At 31.7% G+C, this 24,285-nt stretch overlaps 2 protein-coding genes and 1 long non-coding RNA gene across 3 annotated transcripts; 2 read left to right on the forward strand and 1 right to left on the reverse strand.

The window, feature by feature from the left end:
- The first annotated feature begins 1,382 nt into the window (after positions 1–1,382).
- LOC107895285 (uncharacterized) lies at positions 1,383–5,929 on the forward strand. The gene is made up of 4 exons (XR_001683475.2): positions 1,383–1,658; positions 2,092–2,130; positions 2,608–2,743; positions 4,520–5,929. It is a non-coding gene; the product is annotated as an uncharacterized lncRNA (long non-coding RNA).
- Positions 5,930–9,251: 3,322 nt separating this feature from the next.
- LOC107895284 (uridine 5'-monophosphate synthase) lies at positions 9,252–13,028 on the forward strand. The gene is made up of 6 exons (XM_016820579.2): positions 9,252–11,085; positions 11,472–11,555; positions 11,817–11,899; positions 11,990–12,077; positions 12,163–12,417; positions 12,675–13,028. The coding sequence occupies exons 1-6, from the start codon at positions 10,141–10,143 to the stop codon at positions 12,801–12,803; spliced, it is 1,584 nt and encodes a 527-aa protein (XP_016676068.2). The 5' UTR covers positions 9,252–10,140; the 3' UTR covers positions 12,804–13,028.
- A 7,092-nt stretch (positions 13,029–20,120) lies between these two features.
- Positions 20,121–22,194, reverse strand: LOC107895283 (NAC transcription factor 56). Its single transcript, XM_016820578.2, has 3 exons — positions 21,669–22,194; positions 21,265–21,572; positions 20,121–21,158 (listed from the first exon to the last, which is right to left on the reverse strand). The coding sequence occupies exons 1-3, from the start codon at positions 21,850–21,852 to the stop codon at positions 20,601–20,603; spliced, it is 1,050 nt and encodes a 349-aa protein (XP_016676067.2). The 5' UTR covers positions 21,853–22,194; the 3' UTR covers positions 20,121–20,600.
- Positions 22,195–24,285: the final 2,091 nt, after the last annotated feature.

A 24,285-nucleotide genomic window follows, 5' to 3' on the forward strand; every position in this document is an offset into this window, starting at 1 on the left:
AATTCGTGATATCATCGAAGTTCTCAATATCAAATCTTGTTGTTACCATATCTGAATAGGTTGATCTACGAAAATTGAACTAGCTCTGATACCACTTGTTGGGGATTGACCTGATTAAGTAACGAACAAGTAAAAACAGCGGAAGAAATTGAGAAATTGAACACACAAATTTAACGTGAAAAAACCCCTCCAAAGAGGATAAAAAAACCACGGGTAAAGATAATTTTACTATAATAGCAAAAGAACGAAGAGTACAAAGATGGGGATAAAAACTAAACTCCGAAACTCGAAAATAAAGAACGCTCAAAACGTAAACAAAAAAATTCTTCAAAAGTGTTATGAGTTCTAATATCTAATGAGTGTATTTTTTAAGGTTGTAAAAGAGTCTATTTATAGGCTAAATTCATAGGTCAAATAATAAAAAAATAATCTAGACTAATTAGAGTTTGATTAAAACAAATAAACAAAGTTTAACTAGAAAATTATTTCTCAAATTTGATTGAAATAGGAGTCATACTCAACGTACAAATTTAATCATTTATGTTTATTTATATAAAATTATATTTTTATCATTGAATTTTAAAAAATTATTATATAATTATTAACATTATTGGTTCATTATCTTATAATCATTGAGGGTGTAGCAATAAAATGACATTTGAGACAAAAAAAAATATTTGTACATTTAATCCCTATACTTTTTGTAAACAATTTAATCCCTTAATTAAAAAATACCTTATTTTATTTTCTTTCCTTTGAGGAATTATATCTTCCTGAATTAGTCCCTTCTCCCACTACCAATCTGAAAATTCCTTTTTTTTTTTCTAATTAAATTCTCAACCCTGACCTCTTATCTATGTCAATGTTGATGTTCTATTCCCTTTTCTTCTATTCTTTTGTAAAACTTTTACTCAATATCTACATACAAAGTTAAAGTCTATTGACTTGGATAGTAAAGCTTCATTGTCTTCACCTTTAATAAAGATTTTGAATTATTTTTTTACATTAAGTTAACCACATTAATTCAGTTGAATCTAAATACACTTTTCAGTATTAATTTTAATTTTATTGTTAAATATTTAATATTATTGTCACTGCTATTTTCAATCTCATCATAACCAAACCTGCTATACATCCAAATAAAACCTTACTTTGTGAGAGAAAATAGGCAAAGAAAAATAAAAGAAAAACTAATTTGTATACTTGTGTGGTGCATGGACTGTTTGTGTGTATTAAGTTAAAAATGCAACCATATTTAATTTTTAAAATAAAAACATACTTAAAATTTTTTTATATAAAATACCGAGACAGAAATTGTATTAAAAGAAAAAGAAAAAAACAAATCCAACAACCCCCATAAATATAAGTCTGTCTTTTCAGGCAGATGGGGAACAAACAAACAACTATAAAGAAACAAACAATAAATAGCAAGGATAAAAACTAAAACACAAAGAAAAGAAGAAAAACTGCCTCGGAGCAGAGGAAACGATTCATCAGCAGAAGGAGACCTTCCATCTTCTCTTCCAAATAGAAATCATCCAAACCCAGAACTTCGATCGTCTTCCAGTCAAAAGGTCACAAGCAATCGTCGAATCAAGTCCCTTCAGGAAGCTGTAATGACCGTCAATTTTGGTAAACCATTTCAACTGTTTCATGAGGTAAATCTTCAAACTAGAAATGAGAGTTGCCCAGCTTAAAACCATTTTTAGCAATTTTAGAAGCAAATATTATTTGAATCTTAATTTGTATGTTGAAATAAAACATAAATAAAATTAAGGGCCATCACTCTAATATCTTCAATAAAAATTCCAATCACAGATCTATCCGTGATCCCTCTACGAGCCTTCATTATAGTCATTCTAGAATCCCTTTCAATCACGACCTGTGAGAACCCCATTTCCTTAGCAAAGGTTAAGGCTTGAAGACATGCCAAAGCCTCAGCTGAGAAAGCATCAGCAACGTTACTATTCAGAATTGACCCACTTCCCATAACCAACCCTAAATCATTTCTGATGACGAAACTTGAGCAAGACTGATGTAGATTTTATTTAAACGTTGCATCGAAATTAATCTTTACAACCACTCTTTCAGGGGACAACCACTTGGACGACATGGATCTTTACTTTTTAGGTAATCTCTCTTTAATCACTGAACTCTGCATTATAAAGCTCTCAATTTTTATTCTTATCTCCTGAACTGATTGTTGTTTACCCTCCATCACATATTGATTGCGAGCATGCCACAACAGCCACATCGTAGTTAGAATTTTACTACAACCGATAGCATCATTCGTCTGAAAAACATAAGCTATCCAATACCAAAAAGTATCACAATAAGGATCTGTTACCCAGTGTAAACCCAATTGACTCCATACTTCATTTGCAGGTCCATACTTCAAAATGGCATGCATGGCTGATTTTGGAAACAAGCCATACCTTAGACATAAAGGAGAAGGCGTAATTTGCCTATTGTATAGGATATAGCAGTGAGAATCATATTGTGTAATAGTCTCCAAATAGTGATTTTAATTTTAGAAGGGATGTCTAGGAGCCATAATTTTTTTTAAACTGCACTGTAATCTTGGGAGCTTTCCTCTGTATTTTGAAGGTCGATGAGGGTCATGTAGCCACTACGGATAAAATACTCGCCGGATCTATCACCCCTCCAAACAATCATGTCTTCGTCAACCGAGCGGGATAGAGGGACTTAATGGCCTCAGCTTCCTCCAAAAGTAAACGCACTGGTAATGACTTCCTCTTTCTAGCTTTTTGAGTTGTGATCTATTAAGTTTACTACCATAGAAACTATATTATTAACCACTGTGTTACGAATTCCCCCCACCCATATTGAAAGCCAACTATCTCTCCATATCGAGATATTTATACCCAAGCCCACTCTCCAACCCGCACCATCTTCCAAAACCTTTCTAGTTGCGAAAATACCACGCCATACATATGATGGGTTTGTTCCCAAATGAGCAGACCAGAAGCTTATATGCGGGAAATGTTTAGCTTTAAAGATACGGGCAGCTAACGAATCTGGTTTAACTATAAATCGCCAACCCTGCTTCACCAAAAAGGTGATATTAAACTTACATAGGTCACGAAAACCCATTCCCTCTTGATCCTTAGGTTTACTTAATTCAGACCAACTAAACCAATGCATAGCCTTTCGAGTAGCGCTTTTCTACCACTAAAACCTATTCATAATTCTGTCTAATTTGTGACAAAGAGTTTTGGGAAGTGAAAAGCAGGACATAGAATAGATAGGCAAAGCTTGTAATACTGACTTAATATAGACCTCTTTCCCTCTTTGGGAGAGAGAACGATTAGCCCAAATATTAAACTTAGGACGCATCTTGTCACAGAGATGAGAGAAAGCTTCTTTTTACTTCTTCCAACCAGTGTTGGAAGCAATCCCAATGTGTGCGATGTCATGTTTTCTTTTACCTAGTTCATTGTGTAGGGAACTAGAAACAGTGATTGCACGATTCTAGTGGTAGAAAAAAGCTGGAAAGACTGGGTTGCATTGGTGCTCTTGGAATGAAGGCGGTATGGGTTTTCGAGATTTATCAAAATTTAACATTGCATTGTTAGCAAAGTAATGGTGAAGACTGATGGTGAATACTACTTCCTTAATGGCGAGACTATTTTTTAAAATTTAAAAATTCAAAAAAATAAAAACTATTTTTAAAATTTTAAAATCATTAAAAATATTTAAAAATTATATATTTTTTTAAAATTTTAAAAATTAATTAAATGTTAATGTGTTATCTATGTCCAATCAATATGTACGTCACATCAACAAAGTTAACAAACATTAATATTTTTATCTATTTTTAGGTGATTTGATAAAAAATACAAGTTCAATGGCTAAAAAAGAGAAAAAAATTAAATAAAAATTTAAAATAACTTTTTTATAAAATTGAAGAGCCAAATAAATTACCATGAAATAACTACTCATCACATTGACTACAATAATAATTTTCAAAAAGGTTAGTATTAGTGTAGACTAATTTTCAATAATAATGGATAACATCCTCATTGCGTAGGAAACCATTTACTTAATGAGAGGCAATAATAATAAGAAATCTTGGATGACCATTAAAATCGATTTGGAGAAAGCTTATGATCGAGTGCGTTGGGCTTTTATTGATGCCTTGCTTAGAGTTGCTGGCATTCCAAACTTTTCGAGGAAGGTTTTTATGTCTGCAACATTGACCTACACCATATAAGTTTTACGAAATGAGGTTCCAACATAGAAGTTCAGGCTGACTAAGGGGATCTGTTAGGGATATCCTTTGTCCTCGTATTTATTTATTTTGTGTATGGAATAGCTCGGACATAGTTTCCACTCTACAATTTTGAATGGCCAAAGGCATCCTATAAGATTGTCTAGAGTAAGGTTGGAGTTGTCGCATGTTTTCTTTGTTGACGATTTGGTTATATTAGTAGAATGAATTTGAAGCATGCCTAACTTTTTAAGGATATTTTGTATTGTTTTTATGAGCTTTTTCTAGTCATCATGTTAATGCAAGGAAGACAAATATTTTTTTCTCGAAAGGAGTTGATGAAGCTCTAAGGGTGGAATGAGTAGTCTGCTTGGTTTTTATAGAGTGGAAAATCTCGGTTCGTACCTAGGTGTTCCTCTTTTTCTCGAGTCACCAATAGCACCCTTAGATTTGAGGTGGATAAGGTTCGTGAAAGGTTACATAGTTGGGATACCAGGCAGTTGTCTCTAGTTGGGAGAGCTTGTTGGATCTAGTGCCTTAAGTGTAGTACTTTCGTCTAAGTACACTTGTAATTTTTCGAATAGACTGGTTAATAAAACTATTCATGAATTACATTGATACTTTGTATATTGTCTTCACATGGTTTTTGCACACAAAGCAAAATGGAAGTAAATGTTGCTCATTTGTAGTATATTGTTTAACCAATATTCAGCTGTATTACATCGTTGAATCTTAATATAGAAAAATAATTTGTATTAGTATAGGAACCTAAACATGTTTTTAATTTAATTAGAAATGAGCAAACCAATTGAAAGACTAATATACCATCTATTAAGTCCAATTGGGGAGATACTTTGTCTTGGGCATTGAAGTGGATGACTCCTAGAAGATAGGGACATAAATGTGATTGATTGGATTGGCAGTACATCAGATTAGACCCAAGTAGAATAGATTCTGAATCCGTTTATGGATCTATTCACTTGTGACGTTTATAGTGTGGCACACTAAAATATCGAGTGGATAGTGGACTATGTATGCGTGACTCGTACACTTTAATGCAAATAAAAGCCTGAGTTCGAATAGATAAGGAACCAAAAAATGGTGCATTGGATGTACAATTTTTGCAATATGTAGTGTCATTCACAACAATGTAATTCATAGCTCGATACATGAGTAAATGATATCCTTTTATAGGCATTACATGGTCGATGAAAAGTAAATATGGTCATGAGTCGTTCATCTTTGTGATGGATGATTTGATCACTATTTGATGGTGATTGACTTTTCATGAAGAAATATGTAATTGTTACCATGAGATAAAATATGATCATATTGGGAGAACGAACATTATTCCAAAGAGATTAAGGATATACTATGATGGTAACACACTTATAAAAATGTCATTAAATAAGCACTGAATAGTTACTTTCGTAATGGTAGGTCGTTAGGGAGAGCTTAGTTATGATATTATAGTAGAATGACTTTGTAACTAAATGAGTTTATAATTAATAGGTGAAAACTTAATTATAAATCATTTTGAGCCCTAATTACATATGTCCAATCGACCCCTTTGCTAATTCGATGAAACTAGAAAGAAATTGTGTGTTTGAATCAAAATGAACGGGATGAATAGAAATAGAGAAATGGAAAACATTCAAAAATGATTATGGTTTTCTCTGAAATGGAGATATGAAATCATTTGAAAATGAATGTGAGTTTCTCAAAAAAATGGAAATGGAAATGAAAATGAAAATGGAAATGAGAAATGATTTATTTGTAAATATATATATGGATTACTCAGAAATGATCGGAAGAATGAGTCTATATTTTGAGCAATTTTAAAGCTCGAAAATGAAAATAAATCATTTGGTCATAGTGAAAAGTTGAGTTGTGAAATATTAAATATATTTTCTTAGAAATTTTATCAAGAGTAAAATTATCATAATTTTATCGGGGGTAAAATTAGGATTAGAAAATTATTTAATTAAAAAATTAATATTTATTTTGAAAAATAAAAAAATATGTATTGGGTTAGATTAAATTATAAAGTGCCAGGTTAAAAGTCCATAAAGCATATATAATTAGGCTCAATATATTGAGGCCCGAATCCCCATCATAATACATATATGAGAGGAAGCACACCCTATTAGCCTCTCTCATTCTCCTAGTTGGACTAGAAAGTTATTTTTTTATTTGAAATAAACCTCTACAATTCAACAACGATTTTACATTCTTTCCTTATAATTAGATGGCACCGGTAGAGTTATTTATATAACTTGGAGAGATTGTTACTCTGCTGAAAAGTAGAAATAATTTATTCTCAACTATTAAATATATTTTTTTAAAATAACAATTCTACCGATTTCTATTAAAAAAGAGAGAATTCTCGTTTTCACCTCAAAGATAAAAGAAAATATTTTCTAATTCTGTGTTTTGATTCAATTGGTTCAAGCTCACATTCGAAACAATTCGTGGTACGAGAATAGTGGAGATTATTGTTTGGTTGAAAGCCAAAAAACGTCAAGGATCCACTATCCAAAACACATGTATGTTTTCGGTTTAAGATTTATTGCTATAAATATCACAAACCGAGTTGATTTTTAAAATTTTAATTTTTTGCTCTGCTTTTATCCATTCCAAATTACTTTATGCAGTTTGTAATGATATCTAAAGGTATTTGTAAGGAGATTGAATGTTTGGCTAGACAGTTTATCTGGGGATCTTCGATGGAAGGAATAAATTAATGTTAGTTAACTGGGATTCAGTTTGTCAACGTCGTTTTTGTGGAGGTCTTGGGCTTCACCGTTTGGAGGATTAGAACAAATATTTTCTGATGAAATTGAGGTTTAATTTGATTTTGAATGGTAATACATTATGTTGGATAGTGTTTCAAAGGGTTTATTTCTTTGGAGGGCTCTCTTTAAGGTTTGGCCCTTACTTCGGGACAATCTAGTGTGGTCTGTGGGGATGGTAGATCAACTCGATGCTAGAAGGACCCCTGGGTTGCGAGTGTAGGCCCTCTGATAAGAAAAATTCCTTCATATGTTCACATGGAATTTGATTGTAGGCTTAATGAGATGGAAACTAAAGAGGGTGTTTGGAATCTTGATTTGTTTCGTGTGTGGGTGTCAGAAGATATTGTTAAGCGCATGGTGAGTATCTTGCCTCCTCATCTTTTAGTGGGTTAGGATAGGATTGTTTGGAGTCGTATCCCTACTTGATCTTTCTTAATTAAGAGTGCATATCACATGATTCGGGATAATTCTTGGAATCCTAGAGATGAGTCTTGGAAAACTATATGAAAGCTTCAGGGACCGCAAAAAGTTCGTCTCTTTATGTGGCTTGTCTTTATGCAACGACTACTCACAAACATGGAACAAATTAGGTGTGGAATTGGACGGGATCCTTCTTGCTCAATTTGTAGTCATGGCTCAAACGACATTCTTCATGTTCTTAGAGATTGTGCTGCGGCGAAAAAGGTCTAGTTGCAAGTGGTGCCCGTAAGTCAAAGTAATCGTTTTTTTTAGCAATCTTGTTGAATGGCTAGTTTCTAATTTATCTTTTACATTGGGTTTGCTTTCTACGGATGTTGATTGACTTTGCATTTTTTTCCTAATTGCGTGGCGTCTTTGGAAGAATAAAAATTTATTCATATTCCAAGACTTGTCTTGGAATGCTTTTGAGATTTTTAAAGTTTCGTTAAGTTGGGCTCGAAAATTTTTGTTTGCACATAAGAATAGCCCACCTGGTATGCGTATTGGTATTCAAGGTCAATCATTTTTAGGTAACTTTGTTTATTTACATAGTAATGGTGCGATGAATGTAAGTACAAGGTCTGCCTTTTCTGGCGGTGTGTTGCAAAACCAATTTGGGGATTGGATTGTCAATTTTAGTCATGCTTTGGGTGACTGTTCAATTTTTTATTCTAAGTTATGGGGCATTTGGGATGGTTACCTCTTGTTATAAGAAATGGAGCATGATAGGGCTTTGGTTCAAACAAATTGTTTGGAGGTGATAAAAGCTATCCAAGAAGGTTACTCTGTGTCTTCAAATTCAACTTTGCTTTGGCGAATTCAACAGGTGATACAGAGCAGAAATCATTGAGTGATAAGGCATTTGCCTAGGAAGAGTAATCAAGTCGCTAGTCTTATAGCCAAAATGTCTTCTAATGAGAAAGTGGGTATACAAGTGGTTGAAGATAAGCTTAGGGAGTTAATTGACACTTTTGAGAAAGACAAGACTTTTGGTGCTTTTGTTCATTTTAGCTTAATATAGTTATCTCATTTTATTATTTTACAAAAGAAAAAAGTTATTACTTACACTAAGTAAGTCTAATACATTAACCCAACATACAAATTTTTAAAAATGTTACTTACATGTCTTTGTTACTAAATTAGGACTTGGTCCATTATTTTTCTATCCATTAAAATTTAATACATTGATGAACGCTAATTAAAAGCAATCATTTATTAAATGTAAAATTTAATTTATGAATGATAATTAAATATATATTAAATAATAATGAATACAAAAATATGAGAGTAGAGCCAAACATATGATTCATGTGTCTTACGTTTTGAACCTTTCTAAGTCAAAAAACAAATCAACTAATATTTCTTATTAAAATTACTATTTTGTTTAATTTTAATAAAAATACAAATATCAATATAAAATTTTTAAGATAAATTATATAAATAATCACTCAATTTTTATAAATTTTCATTTTAAGCACTTAAATTTCTTATCATTTTAGGCACTCTTTTTTTTTTCATTTTAATCGCTTAATATTTCTATTAACAAAAGTCTAAGTTGGCATTTTTATAATTAATAAATAAATTATAAAATTTCCACATAATATTTTAAATTCCATATTCTTCATCCTTATCATTTCAACCACCAATCCGTCACCACATTGACATAACCCATCACTAGTTAAATTGGAGGTGCTCATGGGCTGGGATTAATCGAGTTTAAGTTGAGCTCCTGTAAAGAATTTAGACTAATTTTTCAAGTTCGGGATTGATCCAACCCAAAAAATGAGCTTATTTTTTTGCTCAAGTCTAGTCCAATTTAAGAAAGGTAAATTCGGGCCGACTTGGCCCACCTATATTTTTTTTAGATTATTTTATTTAAAATATTTTTAAAAAATATAATACACTAAAAATGCTAAAATGAAACTTTTCTAACACATTAAAAATACATTAAAAAGTAGCTATATTAAAAAACACTACCATAAATATAAGAAATGTTTTATTATATTAAAAAACAAAAATAAATATAATAATATTTATTGTAATAAATATAATTTTTTAAAATTTATATTTTGGGTAATTTTTTTTTTTAGATTTTGGGTAATGGTTTAATTGTAATTGAGTTAATGATTTAATTATATAATTATTATTTAACATATATAATTAATATAGTATTTTTTAGAACATAATATATTTGGGACCGGTTAGTCTCGAGCAAAAATCTTGTCTAAAGCTCAGCCCATATAAAAAATAAATTTTAAATTTTACCCAAACTTATTTTTCGGATATCGCATGTTGTCCAAAACCTTTTATTGTTTTAGTAGACTTTCGAAATTGAGTGATCAGTTGTAAGCGGAACCACCATTTGCCTCAAATATCACCACCATTTCTCACCATACCTTCACATCATTACCACCTCTCCTATTATAAAAATTATTTGTTAATTATAAAAATGGCAGCTTGAACTTCTATTAACAGAAATATAATAGAGTGATTAAAATCAAAACAGATAGTGACAGAAGTGGCTAAAATGATGGGAAAAAGAAATTGGGTTTTCAAAATGGAGACTACTTAATGAATTTTTTGAAAAAAATATTCCACTTACTTTTTGGGTACATTGGAGTAATTTGAATTGGATTATAAATTTTAACAAAAATTATGATTTTTTTTTACGTAATCATCCGACTTAGCCCGACCCACACGAAGACGTATGTCAACTGGCTTTACTTTTTTATTAAGCATCAGAGCACTCTCCCTTTCCCACTACCACTTCTCCACTCACCTGCACCATCAGCACTACCAGTTGCCGCCGCAACAACAATGTCATCAGTAGAGTCTCTCATCCTCCAACTCCACGAAATCTCCGCCGTTAAATTCGGCAACTTCAGGCTAAAATCCGGCATCTCTTCCCCTATCTACATAGACCTCCGCCTAATCATCTCCTACCCTTCCCTCCTCCGCCAAATCTCCCAATCCCTCCTCTCTTCCCTCCCTCCCCAAACACCCTTTAACCTCATCTGTGGCGTTCCTTACACCGCCCTCCCGATCGCCACCTCCATCTCCCTCGACACCTCCATCTCCATGCTCATGCGCCGCAAAGAAGTGAAGGATTACGGTACCGCAAAGTCCATCGAAGGCGTTTACGAAAAGGGCCAAGTTTGTTTGATAGTTGAAGACCTCGTAACATCTGGAGCATCTGTTCTTGAAACCGCTGCGCCGTTACGGGCGTTGGGAATCAAGGTGACGGACGCCGTGGTGGTTATAGATAGAGAACAAGGCGGAAGGCAGACGTTGGAGGAGAATGGGATTAAGCTTCATGCTCTGTTTACTTTAACACAGATGGTTAAGGTTTTGAGAGCGAAAGGGAAGTTGGAGGCGGAGATGGAGACTTTGGTTATGAAGTTTTTGGAAGAGACCAAGAAAGTGGCGGTGCCAAAGGTTGAGAAAGCGAGGGTTAAGAGTTTGGGGTTTGAAGAAAGGGCTAAGTTAGCTAAGAATCCAACTGGGAAAAAGCTCTTTGAGGTTATGGTTAAGAAACACAGTAATCTTTGTTTGGCTGCTGATGTTGGGACTGCTGCTGAGTTGCTTGATATTGCTGAGAAGGTAAAATGGTTTTAGTTTATCAGCGAAGTTTTGAAGTATTCTAGGATGAGAATTTTCTTTTTTGTGTTTGAAAGTATGGAAAGTAAGTTTTCTTTTATGGAATTTATACTTTGGAAACTTAGGCAGTGTTACTTACAGCATCATATTTTGCCGTACTTTTATATCTTAACTATGTCTTTGTACATCAAATTCTTTTCTGTTGATATAATAATCATGGGATTTTGAGTTGTGACTAAGCTTTGATATATTGGGGTTAGAAACTATGTTAAGTTCGGTGTTAATGTTTAAACTTAGACTTGAGTCTTAAAAGGATGTCTGTTAAGTGGATTTTAGTTTGTATTAACTTGTTAGAAAATCGTTTGCTCCATATTTGAATTTCTATGCAGGTTGGACCAGAAATCTGTTTATTGAAGACTCATGTTGACATATTCCCCGATTTCACTCCAGATTTTGGCTCTAAACTTTGTCTGGTAAGTCTCATATGCTTATTGAATGTCTTGTGCTTATATTTCCCGAACTATGGCCATTCTTGAGAAATCGTTTTGATTTTCTATGAAAGTATAACTTTATCATCCTTGCATCTATTTTCGGTATTCAGGTTAAACCTAGTGATGAAGAAAGTTATTGATTTTCATTATAGATTATGTCAGATTGTGTGAACCAGTTGTTATTAATAGAGATGTTACTGCTAAGTTAAACTAACAGTGCTATTTTTGACATTTCAACTGAAGATTGCAGAAAGACATAACTTTATGATCTTCGAAGACCGTAAATTTGCCGATATTGGTAACACAGTGACAATGCAGTGTGAAGGGTAATATTCAGTTTTTGCAGCCTAAGTTTCCCTTTTCTGCTAGATGCCTTTGCTCTTGTCTTACTGCTTCTGGCATGTATGCTTTTGCAGCGGTATCTTTCGTATATTGGATTGGGCTGATATTGTTAATGCCCACGTAATCTCGGGTCCTGGAATTGTTGATGGTCTGAAGTTGAAGGTTGGTTATGATTGCCCAACAGTACTTTTTAGCTAGAATTAACATACAGAGTTAGAACTAATCTTTTCTTGGGGAAATTTTTTAGGGTTTGCCACGCGGTAGGGGCCTGTTGCTACTGGCAGAAATGAGCTCTGCTGGTAACCTTGCTAAGGGAGACTACACGGCTGCTGCAGTAAAAATTGCAGAAGAGCATTCTGATTTTGTCATTGGTTTTATCTCGGTCAATCCGGCATCATGGTCTGGGGCACCGGTAAATCCAGCGTTCATTCAGGCAACCCCTGGAGTCCAAATGGTAAAGGGTGGTGATGATCTTGGCCAACAGTATAACACTCCATATTCTGTAAGTATTTGGTCCTATCATTGCTCGTTCTACAGTTTAACTCTTCCTCTGTAAGGCTATTTTGTATATATGAATTTTCCTGGAAAATTCTTTTAAATGTGCTGTCAACGAAAATGTCTCTCTTGTCCTGTTGTGTCAAAGCCCTGTCTTTTTTCCCAAAACGCACTATATATTAGTGTGATGCTGGTTTTTGTCGTTTCTAGTGGCATTTTGCTTACTCTTATCGGCTTTAGTAACCGAGATAAACGATATTCCAGGTCATCTTTGATAGGGGTAGTGACATAATAATTGTGGGGCGCGGAATCATAAAGGCAGCAAACCCTGCAGAGGCAGCTCGCGAATACCGCCTTCAAGGATGGGAAGCATATAAGGCTAAATGCGGTTGAGAGAGATGTTTTAGGTTCTGAACCTGTTGCTTGAAACTGACACACACACTTCCCTAATAACAAGCAGTTGAATTTTGTTTAATCAATAAGTGGACATGCTTGGCACGTTAGTATGCGGAATGCAATCCTTGAACCAGAGGTTTTTGGCTAGGAATACTCTTTAAACCTTGTATTCTGAGGCTATATATATATATAATCACATGCATGTATATGTGCATTTTATTTTGGTTTGACTGTCATATTTGTTAACCCGGACAGACCCTTACATTATTTTCCAAACATGGATCCGAATGTGTTGTGAAAAATGATTTTATCATATATATATAATATATATAAAGTAAGGTATAAAAGCATTTTAGAAAACAATCAAATGCACCAGCTCTTCTTTGGTTCTCAAAGGTTTAGTATTTCTCAAGTCAAGTTGGAGAGCTGGTATGCAAAGCAAATCAAAGAAAACAAATTATGTGAAGGTTTAAAATCACAATAAGTAGGCACTCTCTTTGCTTGATATGCCATCTTCATTAATATTTAAATAATAACTAAACTTTTTTTATTAATATTTATAGTGATTTTTATATAATAATATATCTTGATTTATTTTTGGAATAAATTAAGAACATTTTGTTTAAAGAAAATGTATTTCAAGCGTATATTAACATTTTAAATATGTATTTCTATCATTTTTCAATTTAGGTTTAGTTTAGTTTTGCAACTCAAAAATGCTTTTGGGGTTACAAGCATACTAAATAGACAATTTTTAAAGTCAGAAGTGCTTTTAAACCTAAAAGCAAAAACAATTTTTTTCTATATTTTGCTTTTGGCAAAAGCATTTTTAGGAACAAAAGATAATTTTAACCCTTATAAAGTATTTTATATAATGTTTATATTGGGTATGTAATTACTTTTTTTTTGAAATTTTATTTTAAATATATTATATATTGAATTTTTTATTAGTTATATTTTAATATTTAAAATATAGTTTATATATTCAAATTAAATTTTATAAATAATTAATATTAATTGCTTAAAAAGTATTTAAAATTTATATTTTATATATTAAAATATTAACAACAAATTATAATAAATTATTTTTTATATTCTTACTAAAATATCATAATATTGACTAATTTAAATATTATTTAAATGTATATTTATTACTTTATAACACCATGTCTAAAATGAATTTTTTTTCTCAAAAGAACTTTCTGACGATAATACTAAATACTTAAATTTTAAACTAAACTTTTTAAAAGCTTTCTCAAAATCACTTTTGTACTGTACTTTTTAAAAACACTTCTTAAAAGCAATGCTAAGCTAACCCTTAATTTTATAAAATTTGTATTCTTTAAAAAAAATGTAAACTTTGATTTCTCAGAATAACATTACTTATTATTTTAAAGATATTTTATTGATAAAATATTATAATTAAATTTGAGACTATATTAGTTGTAAATTAAAAATAGTTTTTTAATCAAAATTAGTTTAATAAGAATTAATTATTGAATACAATAATTCTATAGAACACATAGTAAGTAATCTGGTATATATATTATGTTAAAATATGTTGTTAGTTATAGTAGTTTGACAAAATTTGAGATTTAATCATTGTATTTAAAAAGTTAAAATATAAATTTTACTTTTTATTTAAAATTTCAAGTTTAATCATTATTGTAACACCCGTAACCCATATCCGTCGTCGAAACAGGGTTACGGGGCATTACTGGAATATACAGATCAAATATAGACAATTCATATTACTTAACATTCATATAAAAAATTATTCATAAAGTTCTTTATATGAACCCTCAAGGTCCAAAATACACATTAGAAACAAGTCGGGACTAAACCGAGTAGTCAGAAAATTTTTCACAAAATTTCAAAATTTTTCCAAGGTGAAGGGGACACACACTCGTGTGGTCAGGCCGTGTGAGCCATACGCCCGTGTCTCAGGTCGTGTGGGCATTCAAAATAGGGCACACGGTTGTATCCCAGCTTGTGTTAGTACCCATGTAACTCTCTGACTTGGGTCACACGGCCAAGTCACACACCCGTGTGCTAAGCCGTGTATAGGTGCAGGGGTCACATGGCCAAGCCACATGCATGTATGCCAGGCTGTGTGATTAATTCTGAGCATTCTGTTTTGAAATTTAAAGAATGCAGGGGACACACAGCCAAAACACACACCCATGTGCTAAGCCATGTGTCACACACGGCTGAGACACACGCCCGTGTCTCTGCCTGTGTGGACAAAATAAGGTCATTTCCAAGCCTTATTTCTCACCCAATTTGTATTTTTCCTTCATCAACACTTTAACATATTCTCAAGCTAATACAATACATCCAAATCAAGCCAAAACGAAGTCTTATACATGACATATCAACTCATATGTTCAATTATCCCAACTTACCAAAAAAACCAGACATACATATAGGCATATTTTACCAAATTTATACTATCTCAAACCAAACCTCAACATACCTATATGATTTCCGTCATTTATCCATTTCAAACACACATCAACACATCAAGTCTACTTTTTACATATTAAAACATACCAATACAAGCCATACCAATGGCTAAATTTCAACCAAACACATACATGCCATTCTTGACCACTTTTAGCCTATACATGCCGTTATAACCTAAAATTTAATTTACTTTTTATACCAAAACAAGATGATGGATAGTGTGAGATATCTCCACCAAGCTTCAACCCAACGAGCTTCCGAAGTACTATAAAATAGAGGAAATAAAATAGAGTAAGCATTTAATACTTAGTAAGTTCATATAACAGGAAATTAACTTACCATTTAATTCACATTTAAGGTAAGAAAATAAACATGCTCAAGCCAATTTGGCCATTTGCCTAAACACATATCCTCATCAATCATGTTAGTCGTGTAATTCACATAAATACCAAGAAACATGAATAAGCTCATCAATATTGAATTTCCACATACATGTGTTTATCACTTCAAGTGTCCATGAACATGTACATGTCATATCTTTTTATTTCAAGTATTTCTCATAGTAATTCATCTTGAATTCATATCATCTCATATTGGAAATTTACCCGTTGAATCATTTAAAATATCAATAGATACAAGGGTAGTACACATGAAGTGTACAAAACTGTAAACCGTCAATTCATATTTGGGAATGCTCATATGAGCACATAAACGAAAAGCTCTCTCTTGAGCCATATAACGAGAAACTCATATGAGCCATGTAACGGAAAGCTTATCCGAGCTGTATAACAGGAAGCTCATGCGAGCCAATAACGGGTAGCTCCAAAGAACCATTAATTAGGAAGTTCCGAATAGCCACAAATCGGGAAGTTCAAGAGAGCCAATATCGGGAAGCTCCGGAGAGCCATTAATCAAGAAGCTCACAAAGAGCCTTTAATCGGGAAGCTCATGAAAAGCCATATATCGGGAAGTTTATAAGAGCTGTGGAGTGTCTACAACACATGCAGAATCACAACCAATCGGGATGCTTCAAAGAGCTATTAACGAGAAGCTCGAGAGGGCCATATATCGAAATGCTCATGAGAGCTAATAACGGGATGCTATTTCGAGCTGTGGTGTGTCCACAACATATGTAGGACCACAACCAATTCAGGAACCCTGTATCCATCGAATTTCATTTATTCAATCGGGACTTAATACTTATTGAGCATTATCGGATATGTGATCGATTTTTATACATGTCAATTATACAATACACAATACATTTCATATATGTCAATTATACAATACACATACACAACATTCAATTTAAAACATATAAATATACAATTTAATTACACGAACTTACCTCGACAATTGTTCGTGTACGAAAAATCTACTAATCTGACCCGTTTTCTTTTTCATGATCTGACTTCGTATTTGATCTATCCAGATCTATACGAATGAATTTAACATTAATTTATATTCATTTCAATTCAATTCACATCTTTAGCAAAATTACCATTTTTCCCTTATACTTTTAATTAATTACGATTTCATCTTTAGGTTCGGAAAATGAAATTCATGCAATTTAATCCTTATTCCAAGCCTAGCCGATTTTTACATATCACAATAGTAGTTCATGTATTTCATAAAATTTAGAATTTTTCCATGAATTTTATAACTTTTCAATTTAGTCCCTAAATCATAATTTCATCAAAATTCCCTTTACAAAAGTTGTTTATCTATCAACAAGCTTTCATTTTCTACCATAAAACTTCATAATTCAACTATATTCATCAATGGAAAAACCCTAGTACTTTGATAACTTTACAAATTAATCCCCGAGATTACTAAATTAAGTTATTACAATCTTGAAAATATAAAAATCATTTAAAAAGAGACTTGAATACTCACCTAATTGAGCCAAAGTAAGCTTGTTTATCTTTAAGCTTCAAACTAGGGTTTCCACGTCTTTTGATTTTAGGAAAGATGATAAATGATGATATTTTGTTTTATTTTATTATTTTTCATCTTTCTAATTTTATCCTTTTTTGTTCTTAATTTTCTATTGATGACTAATCATCTTTATCTACTAACTCTTCTAAATGGTCTGTTTGCCATTTAAGGACCTCAAAATTTGAATTCCATAGCTATTTGATACTTATAGCTATTAGAACTCAACTTTTGTATTTCATGCAATTTGGTCCTTTTATCAATTAAACATGTAATAGGTAAAATTTTCCTAGTGAAATTTTCAGACGATAGTTCTTTCGTAATTCAGACCATAAAATAATATTAAAAAAATTTCTTACAGACTCGGATTTGTGGTCCTGAAACCACTGTTCCGATTTCACTGAAAACGAGCTATTACAATTATCATAATTAATAGTTTAAGTTAGAAGTTGCCAACTTAATATGATAATAAGGTGGTTCTTATACGACGTGATATATAATTGACGAAAAATAAACATATTAAGTTGACAAGTTTTGACAGAATCTATTAATGAGATAATAATTGGACTAGGGTTTTTAAATTGAAAAAGTAAGAGGATTGGTTTTTAACTTTTAAAGCATAGAGATTAAATCTCAAATTTTATAGAAATATATGGACTAACAATATATTTTAAGTTATATATTAATTTGTTTTAGCTTTTATTTTTAAGAGATAGATTCATATATTTGTTTTTTTATTAGCAATCAATGCTATTCGAAATTAACCATATTTGTTCAATCCCAAATAATCTCATCCCTGCCCTCAATTATAAAAATAAAAGTCTATTTGAAATTAAATAGTTTAGTCACAATTGCCATCAACTTAGTAACGGAAGTCTAAGGTTGACTTTTTTATTGGCCTAATAATAAATTTAGCCCTCCCATGTTTATACATTCTATCAATTTGATCTTAATCTAAAAACTTTAACAAATTTAACCTTCAATGTTTACAAAATTTATCATTTTATTTCTAATTCTAAAAAAAATTATAGCATATATTTAAAAATCTTAAAAATATTTTTGTATTTACTTTTCTTTTTACTTTTTATAATTTATATTTATTTTTCTTGTTAACCATTCTCATTTTCTCATCAACCAAACATGTGAAAAGCTCATAAATTAAAGCTATTTTTGATTCAATCTCTTTTGATTTAGTCTCCCTTTTTGGTTACGTTATTCATCTCAAATGTCTAATTAAAACCAGAAAAAAGTTCAAAATTAACAAATTTATAAATTCATTGGGTTGACAACACCAACTTCAACAACCTTACTCTTGGTTACATAGATAGTACTTGTTTTTGGCTCTAGTGTTTTTGTATCTTTATCATTTCTAATTCAGACGTTGGAGAGAGATTGCAAGTCAAGACCATAATATTTGCTATTTCCAGCTTCGTCAATTGAATGAAAGAAAGCACAAAGTGGAATGTATCGTTGAAAGTCATTTTGGTTACAAAAATCTAAAAAATAATTTTATCTTTACTTTTTTTAAAAAAAAATTAAATATCAAAATATTTTTGGAATAATTTTTATAAGTAGGATTAAAATAACAAATCTTGTAAACATTGAGGGCTAAATTTGTTGAATTTTATAGATTTAAAATCAAATTGATAGAATGTGTAAACATTGACAATAAAATCCATGTTAGACTTCTCTTCGACAATTAAAAAAATTGCGACTAAAATATTTAATTTCAAAAATTTAAATAACTAAAAAATAATAATTAAATATCCTACATACAATCAACTGAATAGTTTTTACTCTATATTTTAAACTTCATTGTTTTAAATTTCCTTTTACCTTCAAAAAATACCTCTTAAAATCTATAATAAAAGTAACAAAGAAAAATTAAAAGTAATGTAATTAAAATATTTTATTTCAAATAATTAAATAATTAAATTAAAAAATTTAATAGTTGAGCGTGTTACATATTAATCTTGAATTTGGCCTAAAAATTCTACACGATTTAATATGATTTTATGTAAAAATATCTTCAAATTGGTGAAGGATTATTCCAATTTGTAGATAGATTAAAAACAATGGATCTCCCTTAAAAATTTATATGACCCATTCTAAAATAGAGCAAGCTAATGGGCGACCCTTTTTTCACCTGCATTTCAAGTTTACTTGGATTATTTTGTTTAATATAAATTATCTATGTCCCCATAACATAAATTTTCGAATCAGTGAATAAAAGTATAATGGAGATTTTTCTACGAAGAATTAAATTACATTTTACTTATTTTATTAAAAAAAATAGATAAATTAAATTTTATATATTAAATCAAAGATTAAATTGATCTTTTTGTTAAAAATTACATTCACTTCTATCATTAAGTAATGGCATGACTGGTGATTGGTGAAGCAAGTGGACAATGACACTTGACATTATAAATATTTAAAAAATACAAAATAAATTATTTAATAAAAAAATTAGCGAAAGTATAAAAAAAAATTATTTTCCAAATTTAAACACTACTTTATAAGAAATTATATAAAGTTATTTTGGGGTTTCCATGGAAAGGAATTTAATTAAAGGGACTTTAATTTGTGTGGTTTTAAGATAAATGATTCCGTTTTGTGATAAAGCGAAGAAAAGTCACCAGCATTTACCTATATCTTCACAATGAAATGAAAATGACATCCACATTTGAATATTCTGCTTTCATTTTTTTTTTAAATATATATATATTAGATACAAATATTTTAATATGGACTAGAAAGAAAAATTATCAAATGTTTGCTCGTGCTTATATTTTGTAAAATTTTACACTTAAAGAGCAAATATATATATTCTATTATTAATTATTAAAAACTATAATTATTTCGTCCAAAAAAAAAATCAAAGCATTTAGGCTAGGGTTCAAGTAGAGGAAGTGAGCAACCACATAGAAAGCATGATTATTATTGATTAATGAACAAGGAAATTCAATAATGGTACACTATATTTGATGTAAACCAACCATAACCATTATATTCCTAAAACTGTGCATCATCATTAATAATAAGATTCTACAACAAGAAGGATTTCTATACAATATTTCACTGTTATTCCTAAAGCAAATTAAATATAATATAGTATATATACATCTATACATATATATTATCTATCAGTTTTATTCTTTTTTCTTTTTCTACATCAAACTATATGTATATGTATAACACTAGATATTAATAAAAATTTAACTATATCTATGGCTCAAGAGTTGAAACTTTGGCTCATCGATCTCTTTCCCTACCAACAAGTAGGTAAAACATGACACTGATGAAAGTTCCCTAAGCTAGTTGAAAATTTGGAATATTTTCTTCAAGGGCATAAAAATGGTAAACCTACAGAATACCCCAGTACCTGAAAATTCAATTAAGAGTGTACCAGTTGAGGCCTGGAAGTTGATATGAAGGTCGAAAAATCCCATCCTCCATTGACCCTACCATTGTTTGTTGTTGCAGGTGAGGGGTTTGAGGAAGCTGGCTAAGCAGGGTTGCAATTGAATTTGAGCCATTTGTGTCTGGTTTTTCCAGGCTTCCATCATTGCTATGATCCCCATGAAATGTCTTGCTTGTTGAAGGACTGGCTGTATCCTCATCGGTCCAGTAAAGCGATGGGACGGTACTTCTTTTGAGAGGGTTAACCATAGACAGGTCTGGCTTTGAGCTTGAACAACGTCCTAAGTGAGACATCGAACCATTGTTATTCATCCCATCACTCCCCAGCATTCCATCAAACAGGTTATGTTCATGATTTTCAAGAAATGTTCCACAACTTGTGCCCTTTGTCTGGAACTGAAGACTGCCAATTGACATTGAAGTTGGTACTGGCCCACCCATATCATCCATGGCCTCATCTTTTTCATATCCCAAGGGTCTATTTGTGTTGTTTTTCTTGTAGATTCTACATAGCACCCAATCATCAAGCTATAAAGCAAGAAAATCAGGTTCCAAACAATCAAATTCAGATCAATAGAATAAAACCATTAACTTCATTTAAAACTGATGGAAAAAAAAAGAAGAAAGAGATTACCCTTAGTGAGTTTTTCTTGTATCCCAAGTCACATCCAGGGGGTTTGTTGTTATTCTTATTATCAGGAAGCCTATATTCATGCATGATCCAATTTGTTTTGATCCCTTTAGGAGGCTTCCCTCCATAGAAAACCAGTGCCTTCTTCACACCAACCTTTTGTGTCCCTTTCGAGTTTAATACCGGCTTATCGGTGCCGGTAGCCTTCCAATAACCCGAAGTTGCCGCCCTGTTAGGCCTCGCTCCGTTCGGATACTTCCTGTCTCTAGGGCTAAAGAAGTACCATTCACGCTCGCCAAACGTAGCCTTAGCTGCAAACCCCAAACAAATTCACCCAGTACTATTTTAATATACAAAATTGTTAATTTTCAGTCGTATCGCTAAAGATATTTGATAAAATGTTTTACCTGGTAATTCCCATGGATCAAACTTATACAAATCAACTTCTGCAATTATTGCAACCGGTAGAGGGGCTGAGGTAGCCTTTTTCTTTAGATAGTGGACGACTAGCTCTTCATCCGTGGGGTGGAACCTGAACCCTGGTGGGAGGTTCGGCCGCTGCGAGACGGTGGAGGAGTCGGTGCTTTCCATTGCTGCTACTTGTCACGATTAATTCACTGAAGAAACTGAGAATGTTTTTGGTTTGGATTCTGAAAGTTTACCAGGGAAGAACATCATACAGCTTGTGGTTATTTTTCTTGAGAGAGAGGCTGCTGAAGAAATGGTTGCATAGTGTTGGCATGGACATTATTATTCTTGTAATAAAAAGGCTTTAATACACCAAACTTGGCATCTGTTTACTGTTTAATCCACCATATCCAATCTCGATACGACACGCCACGAGAAATTAAAAGGGTACTTTCATCCTTTATACTAGGTTTTGGTTAGCTGAATCCATGCACAAACTGGTTGATAATTGACATGCAGCGGTTACCAAGTGAAAATGAAATTGATATATATTCTTGATATTTATAATGATGATGATGATGACGTGAACTGAGGGTCCACCCAATGGTTGACCGACACGTCTAGTTCCCCAAGTGTGACAGGGATCGACACGTGGGGCATGGAGTATGGCCCACGCGATGCAAGGGATAATATATGGAGAGATGAGATAATTGTGGAGGATTGGCAACAAACTTTTTTTTTTTTCTTTTTACGCTTTCAGATGTCATGCTTTTGTTGTGCAAAATCCTACCACCAAAAAAGCTATTTTAGATGACTAATCTCTAGCCAGCACCACACCTAAAAAAAAAGACAAAAAAACCCAGATCAGCCGTGGCCACTGGCCTTGCCTGTCTTTCTGGTAATTTGGTTGTCACTTGTTCCACTTTTGATCATGTTTTGTCGCGAAGACCGAAGATTTATGAACTTAAAAAATTGTCTGCTCCAACATATATATATATATATTCACAATGTCTAATCAATTCAATGTGTGTTTTTATCAATTAAGCTAATATAAATATAGAGATAATTTCTTTCTCTATCTATAATAGTGATTACTTTTTATGTTGGATTGATTATTTGTGTGTGTAAATTTTTTATTCTTTAAAGTTAAAATATATTTTATATTCTTATTAATTTTGTGGCATTAGAAATCTAGTCTCTTATTTTTGCTTTTAAGAATTTAGTCTTTCTATTTTTTAGATTTAAAAATTTAAATTTAGTTATTATCTCTTTAAAATTCTTCTATTACTCCCATTAATGTGATATTTTGAGATTAAAAAAATATATATTCACTTGGTAATCATGTAAAATAAAAGTAATGTTGAAAATACTAATATGAATTAAAAAAAAAAATCCTATTCGAACTTGTAATGATAAAATAATTTTTTGTTGTTGGAATAGGTTTAATAAGAAAAATTGGCATAAACATTTTGATTGAAATAGTTAACAATATTGACTATTTAGACTAATTAATGACATTACAAAAGTAAAAGGACCAAAATATGTCAAAAATTAAAATATATAGATTAAATATCAAGTTTCAACATAAATATAAGGGTCAAAACTGAAATTTGACTATTGTCTTAAAATGTAAAAAAAAGAAAAAAGAAAAAAAGAGCAAGGCAAATCCAAAAGAAATGAGAAGCCACTTATCAATCTCTAAGATCATTAAGGCATTCAAATTATATATAAACACGTAACATTTTGATTGAAAAGATAACGATATTAATTATTTGGACTAACTAATAACATTATAAAAATATAGGGATCGATTAAAAATGAAGTATAAAGATTAAACCTCAAAGTTAAAAATAACATAGAGACTAAAACTGAAAATTAATCATTTTAGAAAAATATAAAAAGAGGAAATCACACGCGTGTCAACAAAGGGAAGGTTAAGACCTTCTTATAGGTTACAACTTATTGTATTGATATATCATTTTATGATTTGTTGATATAAAGTCTGAAAATGAAGGCTATGGAGGTTTGAAAAGGTATGAAGGTATTTGGATAGAGTTTTAGTTGTATGTAAGATAAGTTTAGAGTTTTCTTGTAATTGAGGAGAGTTTATTTAAAGGCAGAGCTTGGTATGGTGTCTCTTTAGTCATGTGTCTTATTGTGTAGAGCCATGGAGTGTAACTGGTAAAGCTTTGGAGTTTTTTACTAAGATGTGATGCGATGGGGTGTGGTTTTGCCCTTGTAGAGTTAGTGGTAGAGTCTTGAGTGACATTATTAGATGTGATCAAAGATCTTTGAATGGACTTTGATGTGACCTGATGGCATATTACATGAGAAGAACATGTGAATCTAGTGAGCTCTTTTAAGAGCGAAACATTCTTAGTCAAACTGATTGACTTGACAAGGTGGTAGGTTTAAGGTGATTTAAACCATCAAGCAAACCAAGAAGTTATTTTTTTATGGTAAAAATAAAGTGTAACCTTTCTCAGGTTAGCAGATTACAAATAACAATTCCTAATATAACTATCCTTAAATGTTCTCCTATGAGAATGTTGTAACCCCTTAAACTCAACCTAAATGTCCAACCCAAGTTTAGTAAGTTACCTCATCGATTATCAA

This window comes from Gossypium hirsutum, chromosome A13, assembly GCF_007990345.1.
Source record: "Gossypium hirsutum isolate 1008001.06 chromosome A13, Gossypium_hirsutum_v2.1, whole genome shotgun sequence".
Lineage (NCBI taxonomy): Eukaryota > Viridiplantae > Streptophyta > Magnoliopsida > Malvales > Malvaceae > Gossypium > Gossypium hirsutum.

Coding starts and splice junctions, on each gene's coding strand:
- LOC107895284 (XM_016820579.2), top strand. CDS start 10,141: ATGATTTTTTTTTACGTAATCATCCGACTTAGCCCGACCCACACGAAG. Junction 11,086..11,471: donor TGCTTGATATTGCTGAGAAG/GTAAAATGGTTT, acceptor ATTTCTATGCAG/GTTGGACCAGAAATCTGTTT. Junction 12,078..12,162: donor TTGATGGTCTGAAGTTGAAG/GTTGGTTATGAT, acceptor GAAATTTTTTAG/GGTTTGCCACGCGGTAGGGG.
- LOC107895283 (XM_016820578.2), bottom strand. CDS start 21,852: ATGGAAAGCACCGACTCCTCCACCGTCTCGCAGCGGCCGAACCTCCCA. Junction 21,573..21,668: donor TGATCCATGGGAATTACCAG/GTAAAACATTTT, acceptor TGGGGTTTGCAG/CTAAGGCTACGTTTGGCGAG. Junction 21,159..21,264: donor ACAAGAAAAACTCACTAAGG/GTAATCTCTTTC, acceptor CTTGCTTTATAG/CTTGATGATTGGGTGCTATG.